Source organism: Schistocerca cancellata, chromosome 10, assembly GCF_023864275.1.
Source record: "Schistocerca cancellata isolate TAMUIC-IGC-003103 chromosome 10, iqSchCanc2.1, whole genome shotgun sequence".
Lineage (NCBI taxonomy): Eukaryota > Metazoa > Arthropoda > Insecta > Orthoptera > Acrididae > Schistocerca > Schistocerca cancellata.
This window is the reverse complement of record NC_064635.1, coordinates 25,636,136-25,648,175: the sequence shown is the minus strand read 5'-3', so window position 1 is coordinate 25,648,175 and position 12,040 is coordinate 25,636,136. Positions and strand designations below refer to the sequence as shown.

General features: G+C 47.7%; 1 protein-coding gene across 2 annotated transcripts in view; it reads left to right on the top strand.

Moving 5' to 3' along the window:
* Positions 1–4,450: 4,450 nt before the first annotated feature.
* LOC126106584 (cytochrome P450 4g15-like) overlaps positions 4,451–12,040 on the top strand; it is an 88,385-nt gene continuing 80,795 nt past the window's right edge. For both annotated transcript variants that reach the window (XM_049912930.1, XM_049912929.1), the window contains exons 1-3: positions 4,451–4,559; positions 5,265–5,514; positions 9,789–9,990. In XM_049912930.1, the coding sequence (XP_049768887.1) occupies positions 5,300–5,514; positions 9,789–9,990 (417 nt within the window). In that variant the 5' untranslated portion in view covers positions 4,451–4,559; positions 5,265–5,299. The remainder of the gene's footprint in view (positions 4,560–5,264; positions 5,515–9,788; positions 9,991–12,040) is intronic.

Sequence of the window (12,040 nt, the reverse complement as noted above, 5' to 3'; positions counted from 1 at the left end):
AACCTAAATCAGGATGCACGGCCCTTGTATACCTTGTTGGGTTGGGGTTGGGTTGTTTGCGGGAAGAGATCAAGCAGCGAGGTCATCGGTCTCATCGGATTGGGGAAGTCGGCCGTGCTCTTTCAAAGGAACCAACCTGGCATTTGCCTGGAGGGATTTAGGGAAATCACAGAAAACCTAAATCAGGATGCACGGCCCTTGTATACCTTGTTGGGTTGGGGTTGGGTTGTTTGCGGGAAGAGATCAAGCAGCGAGGTCGTCGGTCTCATCGGATTGGGGAAGTCGGCCGTGCTCTTTCAAAGGAACCATCCTGGCATTTGCCTGGAGGGATTTAGGGAAATCACGGAAAACCTAAATCAGGATGCACGGCCCTTGTATACCTTGTTGGGTTGGGGTTGGGTTGTTTGCGGGAAGAGATCAAGCAGCGAGGTCGTCGGTCTCATCGGATTGGGGAAGTCGGCCGTGCTCTTTCAAAGGAACCATCCTGGCATTTGCCTGGAGGGATTTAGGCAAATCACGGAAAACCTAAATCAGGATGGCCAGACGCAGTATTGAACCGTCGTCCTCCCGAATGCAATGCGAGTCCAGTGTGCTAACCACTGCGGTACCTCGCTCGGTTTTGTATACCTTGTGTTCGCGACACTACCGCCATCTGAATATGTGCATATCGCTATGCCATAATTTTTCTCACCTCAGGTAAAGTACATAAAAAAGCACTCCGTCTTCAGGCCACGAGTGACCTACAGGGACCATCCGACCGCCGTGTCATCCTCAGTGTAGAATGCGGATAGAAGGGGCATGGGGTCAGCACACTGCTCTCCTGGTCGTTATGATGGTACTCTTGACCGAAACCGCTACTATTCGGTCAAGTAGCTCCTCAATTAGCATCACGAGGCTGAGTGCACCCCGAAAAATGGCAACAGCGCATGGCGGCCCGGATGGTCACCCATCCAAGTGCCGACCACGCCCGACAGCGCTTAACTTAGGTGATCTCACGGGAGCCGATGTAGCCACTGCGGCAAGGCAGGTAAAGTGCATAATGAGCTAAAACTGAATGACGTGCGTTCTAATTATATGCAAGACAAGAAAAAGATAAATCATCGGCTCCCATTTTCTCTCTTACGCATTCGTGTTTCTTTTCCTACCAGTTCTGTTAATACCACCGGTAATGCTGTTTTCATCTGTGTATGGTACCAAAACTACGGTACCTTGGTGTTGGTAGAGCGCAGCTCCACCAAGCAGTAAAGAAAATGTAGATTACATTTGGAGAGGGAAATGAAGTTCAGGGAGAAGAAATCAAAAACTTGAGGTTAGCCGATGACATACTAATCACACATTGTCGGGCTCTGCCTCTTTATTACAGGCGATAGTATTTCATTTATTCACATTTAAAGAGAACTGCCATTCATTACACATAGTAAAAAAATTGTGCAAACTGTTTGCAATTATTTGCTATCGTCTAAAGACTATATTACCCGGGTGATGACAACAGCATCGTCGGAGACCACTTTTATAGTCCTGCCTCTTTATCCTTCTTTTTTAGCAGCAGTCTTGTGACTGGTTTGATGCAGCCGATCACATAGTATTCTCCTGTGCCTGCTTTTTAATCTCAGAGTAGCACTTGCATCCTACGTCTTCAATTATTTGCTGGCTGTATTCCAGTCTGTGTCATTCTCTACAGTGTTTGCCCTCTGCAGATCCCTCCAGTACCATGGAAGTCATTCCCCGATGTCTTAACAGATGCCCTATCTTCTTGTCCCTTCTCCTTGTCAGAGTTTTCCACACATTCCTTTCCTCTCCGATTCTGCATAAAACTTCCTCATTCCACACCTTATCAGTGCAGCAAATTTTCAACATTCCTCTGTAGCACTACATCGCAAACACTCCGATTCTTCTTTTTTCCGGTTTTTCCACAGTCCATGTTTCACTACCATACAATGATTTGCTTCAAACATATAATCTAAGAAATTTATTCCTCAAATTAATGCCTATATGGATACTAGTCGATCAATCTTGATCAGGAATGCCCTTTTTTCCAGTGCGGGTCTGCTTTTTATGTCCTCCTTGCTCCGTCGGACATGGGTATCAGATTTCCTTAACTTCATCTACTTCATGACCACCAATCTTAATGTTAAATTTCTCACTGCTCTCATTTGTGCTACTTCTTATTACTACCATTTTTCTTCGATTTACTCTCAATCCACATACTTTACTCATTAGACTGTTCATTCTATTCAGCAGATCATGTAATTCTTCTTCAATTTCACTGAGCATAGCAGTCTCATCAGCGACTCTTATCATTGATTGCCTTTCCCTTTGAATTTTAATTCCACTCTCGAACCTCTCTGTTATTTCCGTCGTCGCTTCTTCGATGTGTAAATTGAATAGCAGGGGCGAAAGATTACACCCTTGTCTTATACCCTTTTTGAACCGAGAACGTCGTTCTTGGACGTCTTATTATTCCCTCTTGTACATATTGCATATTACCTGTTGCTCCCTGTAGCTTACCCCTATTTTCCTCAGAGTTTCGAACACCTTACACCGTTTGACAATGTCGAACGATTTTTCCGACAAATGTGTCTTGATTTTTCTCTAGCCTTGCTTCCATTACCTATCCCAGCGCCAAACTGGACGTCATATAACCCATCCTCAATTTTTTTTCCGTTCTACTGTATATTATTCTTGCCAGCAACTTGGATGCAAGAACTGTTAAGCTGATTGTGCGATGGTTCTCTCACTTGTCGGCTCTTCCAGTCTTCGGAGCTGTGTGGATGACGCTTTTCCGAAAGTCAGATGGCATATCACGAGATTCGTACATTCTGCACAACGTGAATAGTCGTTTTGTTGCCACTTCTACCCCCCCCCCCCTCCCACAATTATTTCAGAAATTCTGATGCAATGGTATCTATCCCTTCTGCCTTATTCAATCTTAAGACTTCAAAAGCTCTTATATATTCTGATTCGGATACTGTATCCCCTTCTCTTCCCTGGCGATTCCAGTTTCTTCTTCTGTCACATCATCAGAGCAGTCTTCCGCCCATAGAAGCCTCCGATGCACTCTTTCCGCCTATCCATTCTCTCCTCTGCGTTTGTTAGTGGAATAGCTAAGAGTCGAGGGGCATGAAAGGGGAAGCAGTGGTTGGAAAGGGAGGGAGACAGGGTATACCCGATGTTATTCAATCTGTATATTGAGCAAGCAGTAAGGGAAACAAAAGAAATATTCGGAGTAGGAATTAAAATCCATGGAGAAGAAATTGAAACTTTGAGGTTCGCCGATGACATTGTAATTCTGTCAGAGACAGCAAGGGACTTGGAGGAGCAGCTGAACGAAATGGACAGCGTCTAGGAAGGAGGATAGGAGATGAACATCAACAAAAGCAGAACGATGATAATGGAATGTAGTCGAATTAATTCGGGTGATGCTAGGGGAATTAGATTAGGAAATGAGACACTTAAAGTAGTAAAGGAGTTTTGCTATTTGGGGAGCAAAATAACTGATGACGGCCGAAGTAGAGAGGATATAAAATGTAGACTGGCAGTGGCAAGGAGAGCGTTTCTGAAGAAGGGAAATTTGTTTTGTAACATCGAGCATAGATTTAAGTGTCAGGAAGTCGTTTCTGAAAGGATTTGTATGGAGTGTAGCCATGTATGGAAGTGAAACGTGGGCGATAAATAGTTTGGACAAGAAGAGAATAGAAGCTTTCGAAATGTGGTGCTACAGAAGAATGCTGAAGATTAGATGGGTAGAGCTTGTAACTAAAGAGGTGGTACTGAATAGAATTGGGGAGATGAGAAATTTGTGGCACAACTTGACCAGAAGAAGGGATCGGTTGGTAGGACATGTTCTGAGGCATCAAGGGATCACCAATTTAGTACTGGAGGGCAGCGTGGAGGGCAAAAACCGTAGAGGGAGACCGAGAGACGAATACACTAAGCAGATTCAGGAGGATGTAGGTTTCAGTAGGTACTGGGAGATGAAGCAGCTTGCACAGGATAGAATAGCAAGGAGAGCTGCACCAAACCAGTCTCTAGACTGAAGACCACAACAACAACAATAACTATTGTACTCTTAATGTTACCACCCTTGCTTTTAATTTCACTGAAGGCTGTTTTGACTTTTCTATATGCTGAGTCTGTCCTTCAGCCAATCATTGATTTCTTCACATTTTTCATGCAGCCATTTCACCTTAGCCTTCATGCACTTGCTATTTATTTTATCCCTAAGTGACGTATATTTCTGTATTCCTGAATGTCCCCGAACATATTTGTATTCCCTTTTTTCGTCGGTCAATTGAAATATTTCTCCTTCGCACACCGGGAATTTGCTACTTTTATTTTCTGGAAATTACCCAGCGCGTCTGGCGGTCTGTAGCTAGAGGCGAGGTCAGGCGTGGCAAACCGGTATGATGGGTTTCGTGTCTGCGCCAAACTAAACCACGCCTACAGACATCGCGTAACCCGTAACGTGCAGAGCGCATAAGGCGATCCTCCATTCAGTAGCTTTCTGTGTCTGCCTGCTGTCGCAGTCTGCGTGCCCAGTTCGCGAGCCAGTCCGCACGGTGAGTGAGCCGACTTCCGCGCGTCTTTCTACTTTGAAGCGTGTGCAAGTTCATTTTTCGGTCTCTCTAACGCCCTCCAATTGGTCAAACAAAGCTGTGACCGTTCGTACTGGCCTTCTTTGTACATTTAAGAACTAGCATAGCGTTCGCTGCTTCGCTCGCGTAGACTTGCGGCCTGCAGAGACTTTTTTTGTTTTTGTTTTTATTTAATCGAATTTTTATGTTGTTCACAAATTGCAACACGTGAGCTTTTCTCGCTATTAATATCATATGAGCATGGTCTTTTCCGAATGTCTTTCTGATCGATAAGCGATTCTGGTGGCTGGATTCCAAAGTTTTTATTAATCATGCCTCTTACGCTTTTGTGGAAATATCACCGTAGCAAATTTCATCCCTTCGCCACCGCGCGAAGACCGCAGGTCAAATTCACCGCATGGTCATACCCCGAGGTGATTTAAACCCGCAAACCGCTCACCGGAGCGTTGTTTCATCATGTATCAGCATTAACTTAATTTATGAGCATGAGTGTATATGGCTTTATTTGCACAACTGCTTTTTACATGCAGCACTCTTTACGAATGCAAAAGCCTTAAAACATCAATACTGCTGATTGGAACGTCTCGTATTTACCATTCTGTATGAACTACACTATGCAGGGTATTGGGAACGACGCCAATGAGTGAGCAGCTGTGCTTCTGCCTGCAGGTTGGACACTGGGAGCCCCGGCTAGCTGTTGAGCCATGGCGTGGTGGTGGTGGCCCTTGGTGCAGCTGGTGGTGTGGTGCTGTGCTGGCGTGCTAGGGGTGCTGTGGTGGCTGTGGCTCACCAGACTGCGTGTGGACCTGCCAGGGCCGCCCACAGTGCCCATCCTCGGCAACATTCCGGAATTCCGCGAGGTGCCTGTCAAAATCCGCAACGCGCGAGACTTGCACCGCGAGTATGGAGACTTGATCAGGTGAGCTTATGACTGCCCAGGGGAGCCTGGTCTGCCTTAATATAGCACAAGTAAAGATTTCATGTTGTCTGATGACTCGAAACCAATAGCATAATTGTGTACAATGTAATACTTTTGCATACGTTGAAGCACCCCCCCCCCCCCCCCTTTCCATGAATCATGGAATGTAGTAGAATTAAATCGGGTGATGCTGCGGGAATTAGATTAGGAAATGAGACGCTTAAAGTAGTAACTGAGTTTTGTTATTTGGGGAGCAAAATAACTGATAATGGTCCAAGTAGAGAGGATATAAAATGTAGACTGGCAATGGCAAGCAAAAGCGTTTCTGAGCGAGAGAAATTTGTTAACATCGAGTATAGATTTGTCATGAAATCGTTTCTGAAACTATTTGTACGGAATGTAGCCATGTCTGGTAGTGAAACGTGGACGATAAATAGTTTGGACAAGAAGAGAATAGGTGCTTTCGAAATGTGGTGCTACAGAAGAATGATGAAGATTAGATGGGTAGATCACGTAACTAATGAGGAGGTATTGAACAGAATTGGGGAGAAGACAAGTTTGTGGCACAACTTGACATGAAGAAGGGATCGTTTGGTAGAAAATGTTCTGAGGCATCGAGGGATCACCAATTTAGTATTGGAGGGCAGCGTGGAGGGAAAAAATCACAGACGGAGACCAAGAGATGAATACACTAAACAGATTCAGAAGAATGTAGGTTGCAGTAGGTGCTGGGAGATGAAGAAGCTAGCACAGGATAGAGTAGCATGGAGAACTGCATCAAACCAGTCTCTGGACTGAAGACCACAACAAGAACAACGTTGTAGCATTACGGAATTTAGGCAAAAATTGAAGAATGGCTACTTTCACACCTATAAACTAAAATTGAAGGTTTTCCTCTAGCGCCAAAAAACAAGGAGGCTGACTTGAGTGATACTGCAGTGATGTAGAATGAGGTAACCCTCAAGGTTCTGTTCTGAATCCAATACATTTAGTAACTGTCCAAAGGCAGTCATAAAGTCTAAATTATCACTCGAAAAATAAACTGCTACTTGCTGTTACAAATAATCTCAGACATTCTGTACGTGATTAAGGTGGGTTGTTCAGAGGGCCAGTTGAAGAGGGACTGGGTTCCCTAGTGTTCGTTAAACCAGGAACGTATGGTGCAGCGCTGTGAATCTGGTTGTTCTCGGCTTGGAAGACAGAAGATTCATTAGGAACATATAGAAGAAAGGGCATCACTTGGACACCGAAAATGCCGGAATAAACATTACGGTTGCTTCCAGAATGTGATTTTCACTCTGCAGCGGAGTGTGCGCTGATATGAAACTTTCCTGGGAGATTAATACGTTGTGCCAGACCGAGATTCGAACTCGGGACCTTTGCCTTTCGCCGGCAAGTGCTCTACCATGTCTCCGCTATATCCTTTCTTTCAGGAGTGCTAGTTCTGCAAGGTTCGCAGAAGAGCTTCTGTAAAGTTAGGAAAGTAGGAGACGAGGTACTGGCAGAAGTACAGCTGTGAGGACGGGGTGTGAGTGGTGATTGGGTAGCTCGGTTAGAGCACTTGCCCGCGAAAGGCAAAGGTCCCGAGTTCGAGTCTCGGTCCGGCACACAGTTTTAATCTGCCAGGAAAGTTTCATTACGGTTCATGTTCACGATAACGTGAATGCGTGGGACCACGTCGTGATATGCAAAACAAATCCAAAATACGGCAGAACCACCTCTATCTGGTACTTCACCATCCACACACTGCAGGTTGAAGGTCTTATTGGGACCGTCTGTGCAATGGACGCCGTATATCATTTGAAAAACACACAATACTGACTCGCTGCAAACTGCGTGACGCGTCCTGCCAGTACAGATACTTCATGAAATAAGCCTAAAGCCGTCCTCCCACAGGACATGAAAATGTCCGTGGACGAGAACCTGGTGACGTCACAGTATAGCATTCCACGTTTCACTAGATTGTGAAGCGTAAAATGAAGAATCCGGTATATTACCCGTGAGGGGAACCTGGCCATTGAGATCCTTCATCGATTTTATATTAGACGCGCAACTTAGGGGACGCCATATTGCATCTAGTTAAACTCCATTTCGGGTGTTTTTTTTTTTTAATAATAGAGAACCTGGTATGAATGTAAGCTCTTAAAGAGCAGGTGTATATTAAGGATATCTCGTAAACGCATCGTTTTAGCTACGATTTTATTAAATAAAATGACAGCAGATCACATGTTAGTAGTTAAAGGCTTCCTGTGTTTGAGGATTTTATTGTTACAAATGGTATGCTACGAAAGTAAACGTTTCATTGCTACGGCAAAGTGGCGGTCTAGCAATAACGCGTCGTTTTTCGTACAATTTGTCATAATTAAATGTCAAGTAATAACATTTTACCAGACACAGCCGTTACAAGGTGTTTGTCACTTAAGGGGGCATGCAGGAGAGTAAAGCCTCTGAACGTTTTATGTGGAAAATCTGAATGCGATTTAAATAAAACGAACGTTATTAACCTTCTGCATCGTTGTTCTTCGTGTGTAATACACTCCTGGAAATTGAAATAAGAACACCGTGAATTCATTGTCCCAGGAAGGGGAAACTTTATTGACACATTCCTGGGGTCAGATACATCAAATGATCACACTGACAGAACCACAGGCACATAGACACAGGCAACAGAGCATGCACAATGTCGGCACTAGTACAGTGTATATCCACCTTTCGCAGCAATGCAGGCTGCTATTCTCCCATGGAGACCATCGTAGAGGTGCTGGATGTAGTCCTGTGGAACGGCTTGCCATGCCATTTCCACCTGGCGCCTCAGTTGGACCAGCGTTCGTGCTGGACGTGCAGACCGCGTGAGACGACGCTTCATCCAGTCCCAAACATGCTCAATGGGGGACAGATCCGGAGATCTTGCTGGCCAGGGTAGTTGACTTACACCTTCTAGAGCACGTTGGGTGGCACGGGATACATGCGGACGTGCATTGTCCTGTTGGAACAGCAAGTTCCCTTGCCGGTCTAGGAATGGTAGAACGATGGGTTCGATGACGGTTTGGATGTACCGTGCACTATTCAGTGTCCCCTCGACGATCACCAGTGGTGTACGGCCAGTGTAGGAGATCGCTCCCCACACCATGATGCCGGGTGTTGGCCCTGTGTGCCTTGGTCGTATGCAGTCCTGATTGTGGCGCTCACCTGCACGGCGCCAAACACGCATACGACCATCATTGGCACCAAGGCAGAAGCGACTCTCATCGCTGAAGACGACACGTCTCCATTCGTCCCTCCATTCACGCCTGTCGCGACACCACTGGAGGCGGGCTGCACGATGTTGGGGCGTGAGCGGAAGACGGCCTAACGGTGTGCGGGACCGTAGCCCAGCTTCATGGAGACGGTTGCGAATGGTCCTCGCCGATACCCCAGGAGCAACAGTGTCCCTAATTTGCTGGGAAGTGGCGGTGCGGTCCCCTACGGCACTGCGTAGGATCCTACGGTCTTGGCGTGCATCCGTGCGTCGCTGCGGTCCGGTCCCAGGTCGACGGGCACGTGCACCCTCCGCCGACCACTGGCGACAACATCGATGTACTGTGGAGACCTCACGCCCCACGTGTTGAGCAATTCGGTGGTACGTCCACCCGGCCTCCCGCATGCCCACTATACGCCCTCGCTCAAAGTCCATCAACTGCACATACGGTTCACGTCCACGCTGTCGCGGCATGCTACCAGTGTTAAAGACTGCGATGGAGCTCCGTATGCCACGGCAAACTGGCTGACACTGACGGCGGCGGTGCACAAATGCTGCGCAGCTAGCACCATTCGACGGCCAACACCGCGGTTCCTGGTGTGTCCGCTGTGCCGTGCGTGTGATCATTGCTTGTACAGCCCTCTCGCAGTGTCCGGAGCAAGTATGGTGGGTCTGACACACCGGTGTCAATGTGTTCTTTTTTCCATTTCGAGGAGTGTTTTTTTTGTGTTGAGATTTTTTTTCCGTCAGTGTGTCTAAAACCTGTTGAGACAGACCTCCAGTAACAGACGCAGGCCACAGCTAAAATTTTGCGCAGGTTTTCGAGGCTATGTTTGCAGTACACGGAGACAGCATCTCTTAATGACTTCCTAGGGAATTGCACATTCCTTGTTCAGTCGTGTTAAGTTCCTCACTGGTGTATCGTCGGGTATGTGAACTGTTGTGCTACACTGATTTTAGTTAACTGTATGTGTACAGCTGTCTCCCGTAAAAAAAAAAAGTGAACAAGTTGGTACCCTTGTTGTGCTGACGACAGGTTCTACTTGGGGCCAAAGTTGGTGGTGATCGTGCTGCACCCAGATGATGTGCAGCACGTCTTGCTAACATCAAAGATGGTAGACCGCACATACTTCGTCAGACGCGTGCTCCGGATCTTTGGCGGAGATGGTTTACTCACCCTTGGCGGTCGCCCATGGAAATTTCACCGAAAACTGATCAACCCTACATTTCACTCTGAGGTGAGTTAACCAGCCCAGGTAAGACTTATTAAAATTATCGAGGCTGTTACCCCGTGGCTGGAGGAAATTCCTTTTGAAACCCAATGTTTCGTGCTCTTCAAATGGTTCAAATGGCTCTGAGCACTATGGGACTTAACATCTTAGGTCATGAGTCCCCTAGAACTTAGAACTAATTAAACCTAAGTAACCTAAGGACATCACACACATCAATTCCCGAGGCAGGGTCCGAACCTGCGACCGTAGCAGTCGCGCGGTTCCTGACTGAAGCGCCTAGAACCGCTCGGCCACCGTGGGCGGCTGTTTCGTGCTCTGTTACAGGGGACGTCTTCGGGGGGTTTGTAGCTTTTCCGGCTGTCCTAACGTCGTGTTGAATCTACACTGATAAGCCAAAAAATTCTGACCACTGACCACTGCGAGACTGCCCGCTAGCGTTATGGTCACGTGACGCCGTAACAAAAGTGTGTAAGTGGAACAGACACGCACAGCTGATCACGCGCTGCAAATGTGGAACTCCATTGAGATGAGCGACTTTGACAAAGGCCAGATTATTCAGAGCCTTTGAAGGAATGTCTTGAAAACTGCAAAGGTGGTCGAATGTTCACATGTTGTTGTCGTCAGCATCTACGGGAACAGGTAGGACAGTGAAAATTTCCCTAACCGCGACTCTTAAAAAACGTGGGGTTCGGAATCTTGTCTGTTCGGTAAAGTAGGATACATGGTCGTCTGTGGCATCTCTGCCGAAAGAGCACAGTGCTGCTGCACGAACAAGTGTTTCCGAGCACACTGCTCACCATGCATTATTGAACATTAGAGTTCTGCAGCAGACCATCCCTACGTGTTCACACGTCGACCCGACATCGTCAATTGTGACTGCAGTGGGCGCGGAACCCTCGGAATTCGACCGTCGATCAATGTAAAGGTGTCGACTGTTCGGGTGAATCATACACTCCTGGAAATTGAAATAAGAACACCGTAAATTCATTGTCCCAGGAAGGAGAAACTTTAATGACACATTCCTGGGGTCAGATACATCACATGATCACACTGACAGAACCACAGGCACATAGACACAGGCAACAGAGCATGCACAATGTCGGCACTAGTACAGTGTATATCCACCTTCCGCAGCAATGCAGGCTCCTATTCTCCCATGGAGACGATCGTAGAGATGCTGGATGTAGTCCTGTGGAACGGCTTGCCATGCCATTTCCACCTGGCGCCTCAGTTGGACCAGCGTTCGTGCTGGACGTGCAGACCGCGTGAGACGACGCTTCATCCAGTCCCAAACATGCTCAGTGGGGGACAGATCCGGAGATCTTGCTGGCAAGGGTAGTTGACTTACACCTTCTAGAGCACGTTGGGTGGCACGGGATACATGCGGACGTGCATTGTCCTGTTGGAACAGCAAGTTCCCTTGCCGGTCTAGGAATGGTAGAACGATGGGTTCGATGACGGTTTGGATGTACCGTGCACTATTCAGTGTCCCCTCGACGATCACCACTGGTGTACAGCCAGTGTAGGAGATCGCTCCCCACACCATGATGCCGGGTGTTGGCCCTGTGTGCCTCGGTCGTATGCAGTCCTGATTGTGGCGCTCACCTGCACGGCGCCAAACACGCATACGACCATCATTGGCACCAAGGTAGAAGCGACTCTCATCGCTGAAGACGACACGTCTCCATTCGTCCCTCCATTCACGCCTGTCGCGACACCACTGGAGGCTGGCTGCACGATGTTGGGGCGTGAGCGGAAGACGGCCTAACGGTGTGCGGGACCGCAGCCCAGCTTCATGGAGACGGTTGCGAATGGTCCTCGCCGATACCCCAGGAGCAACAGTGTCCCTAATTTGCTGGGAAGTGGCGGTGCGGTCCCCTACGGCACTGCGTAGGATCCTACGGTCTTGGCGTGCATCCGTGCGTCGCTGCGGTCCGGTCCCAGGTCGACGGGCACGTGCACCTTCCGCCGACCACTGGCGACAACATCGATGTACTGTGGAGACCTCACGCCCCACGTGTTGAGCAATTCGGCGGTACGTCCACCCGGCCTCCCG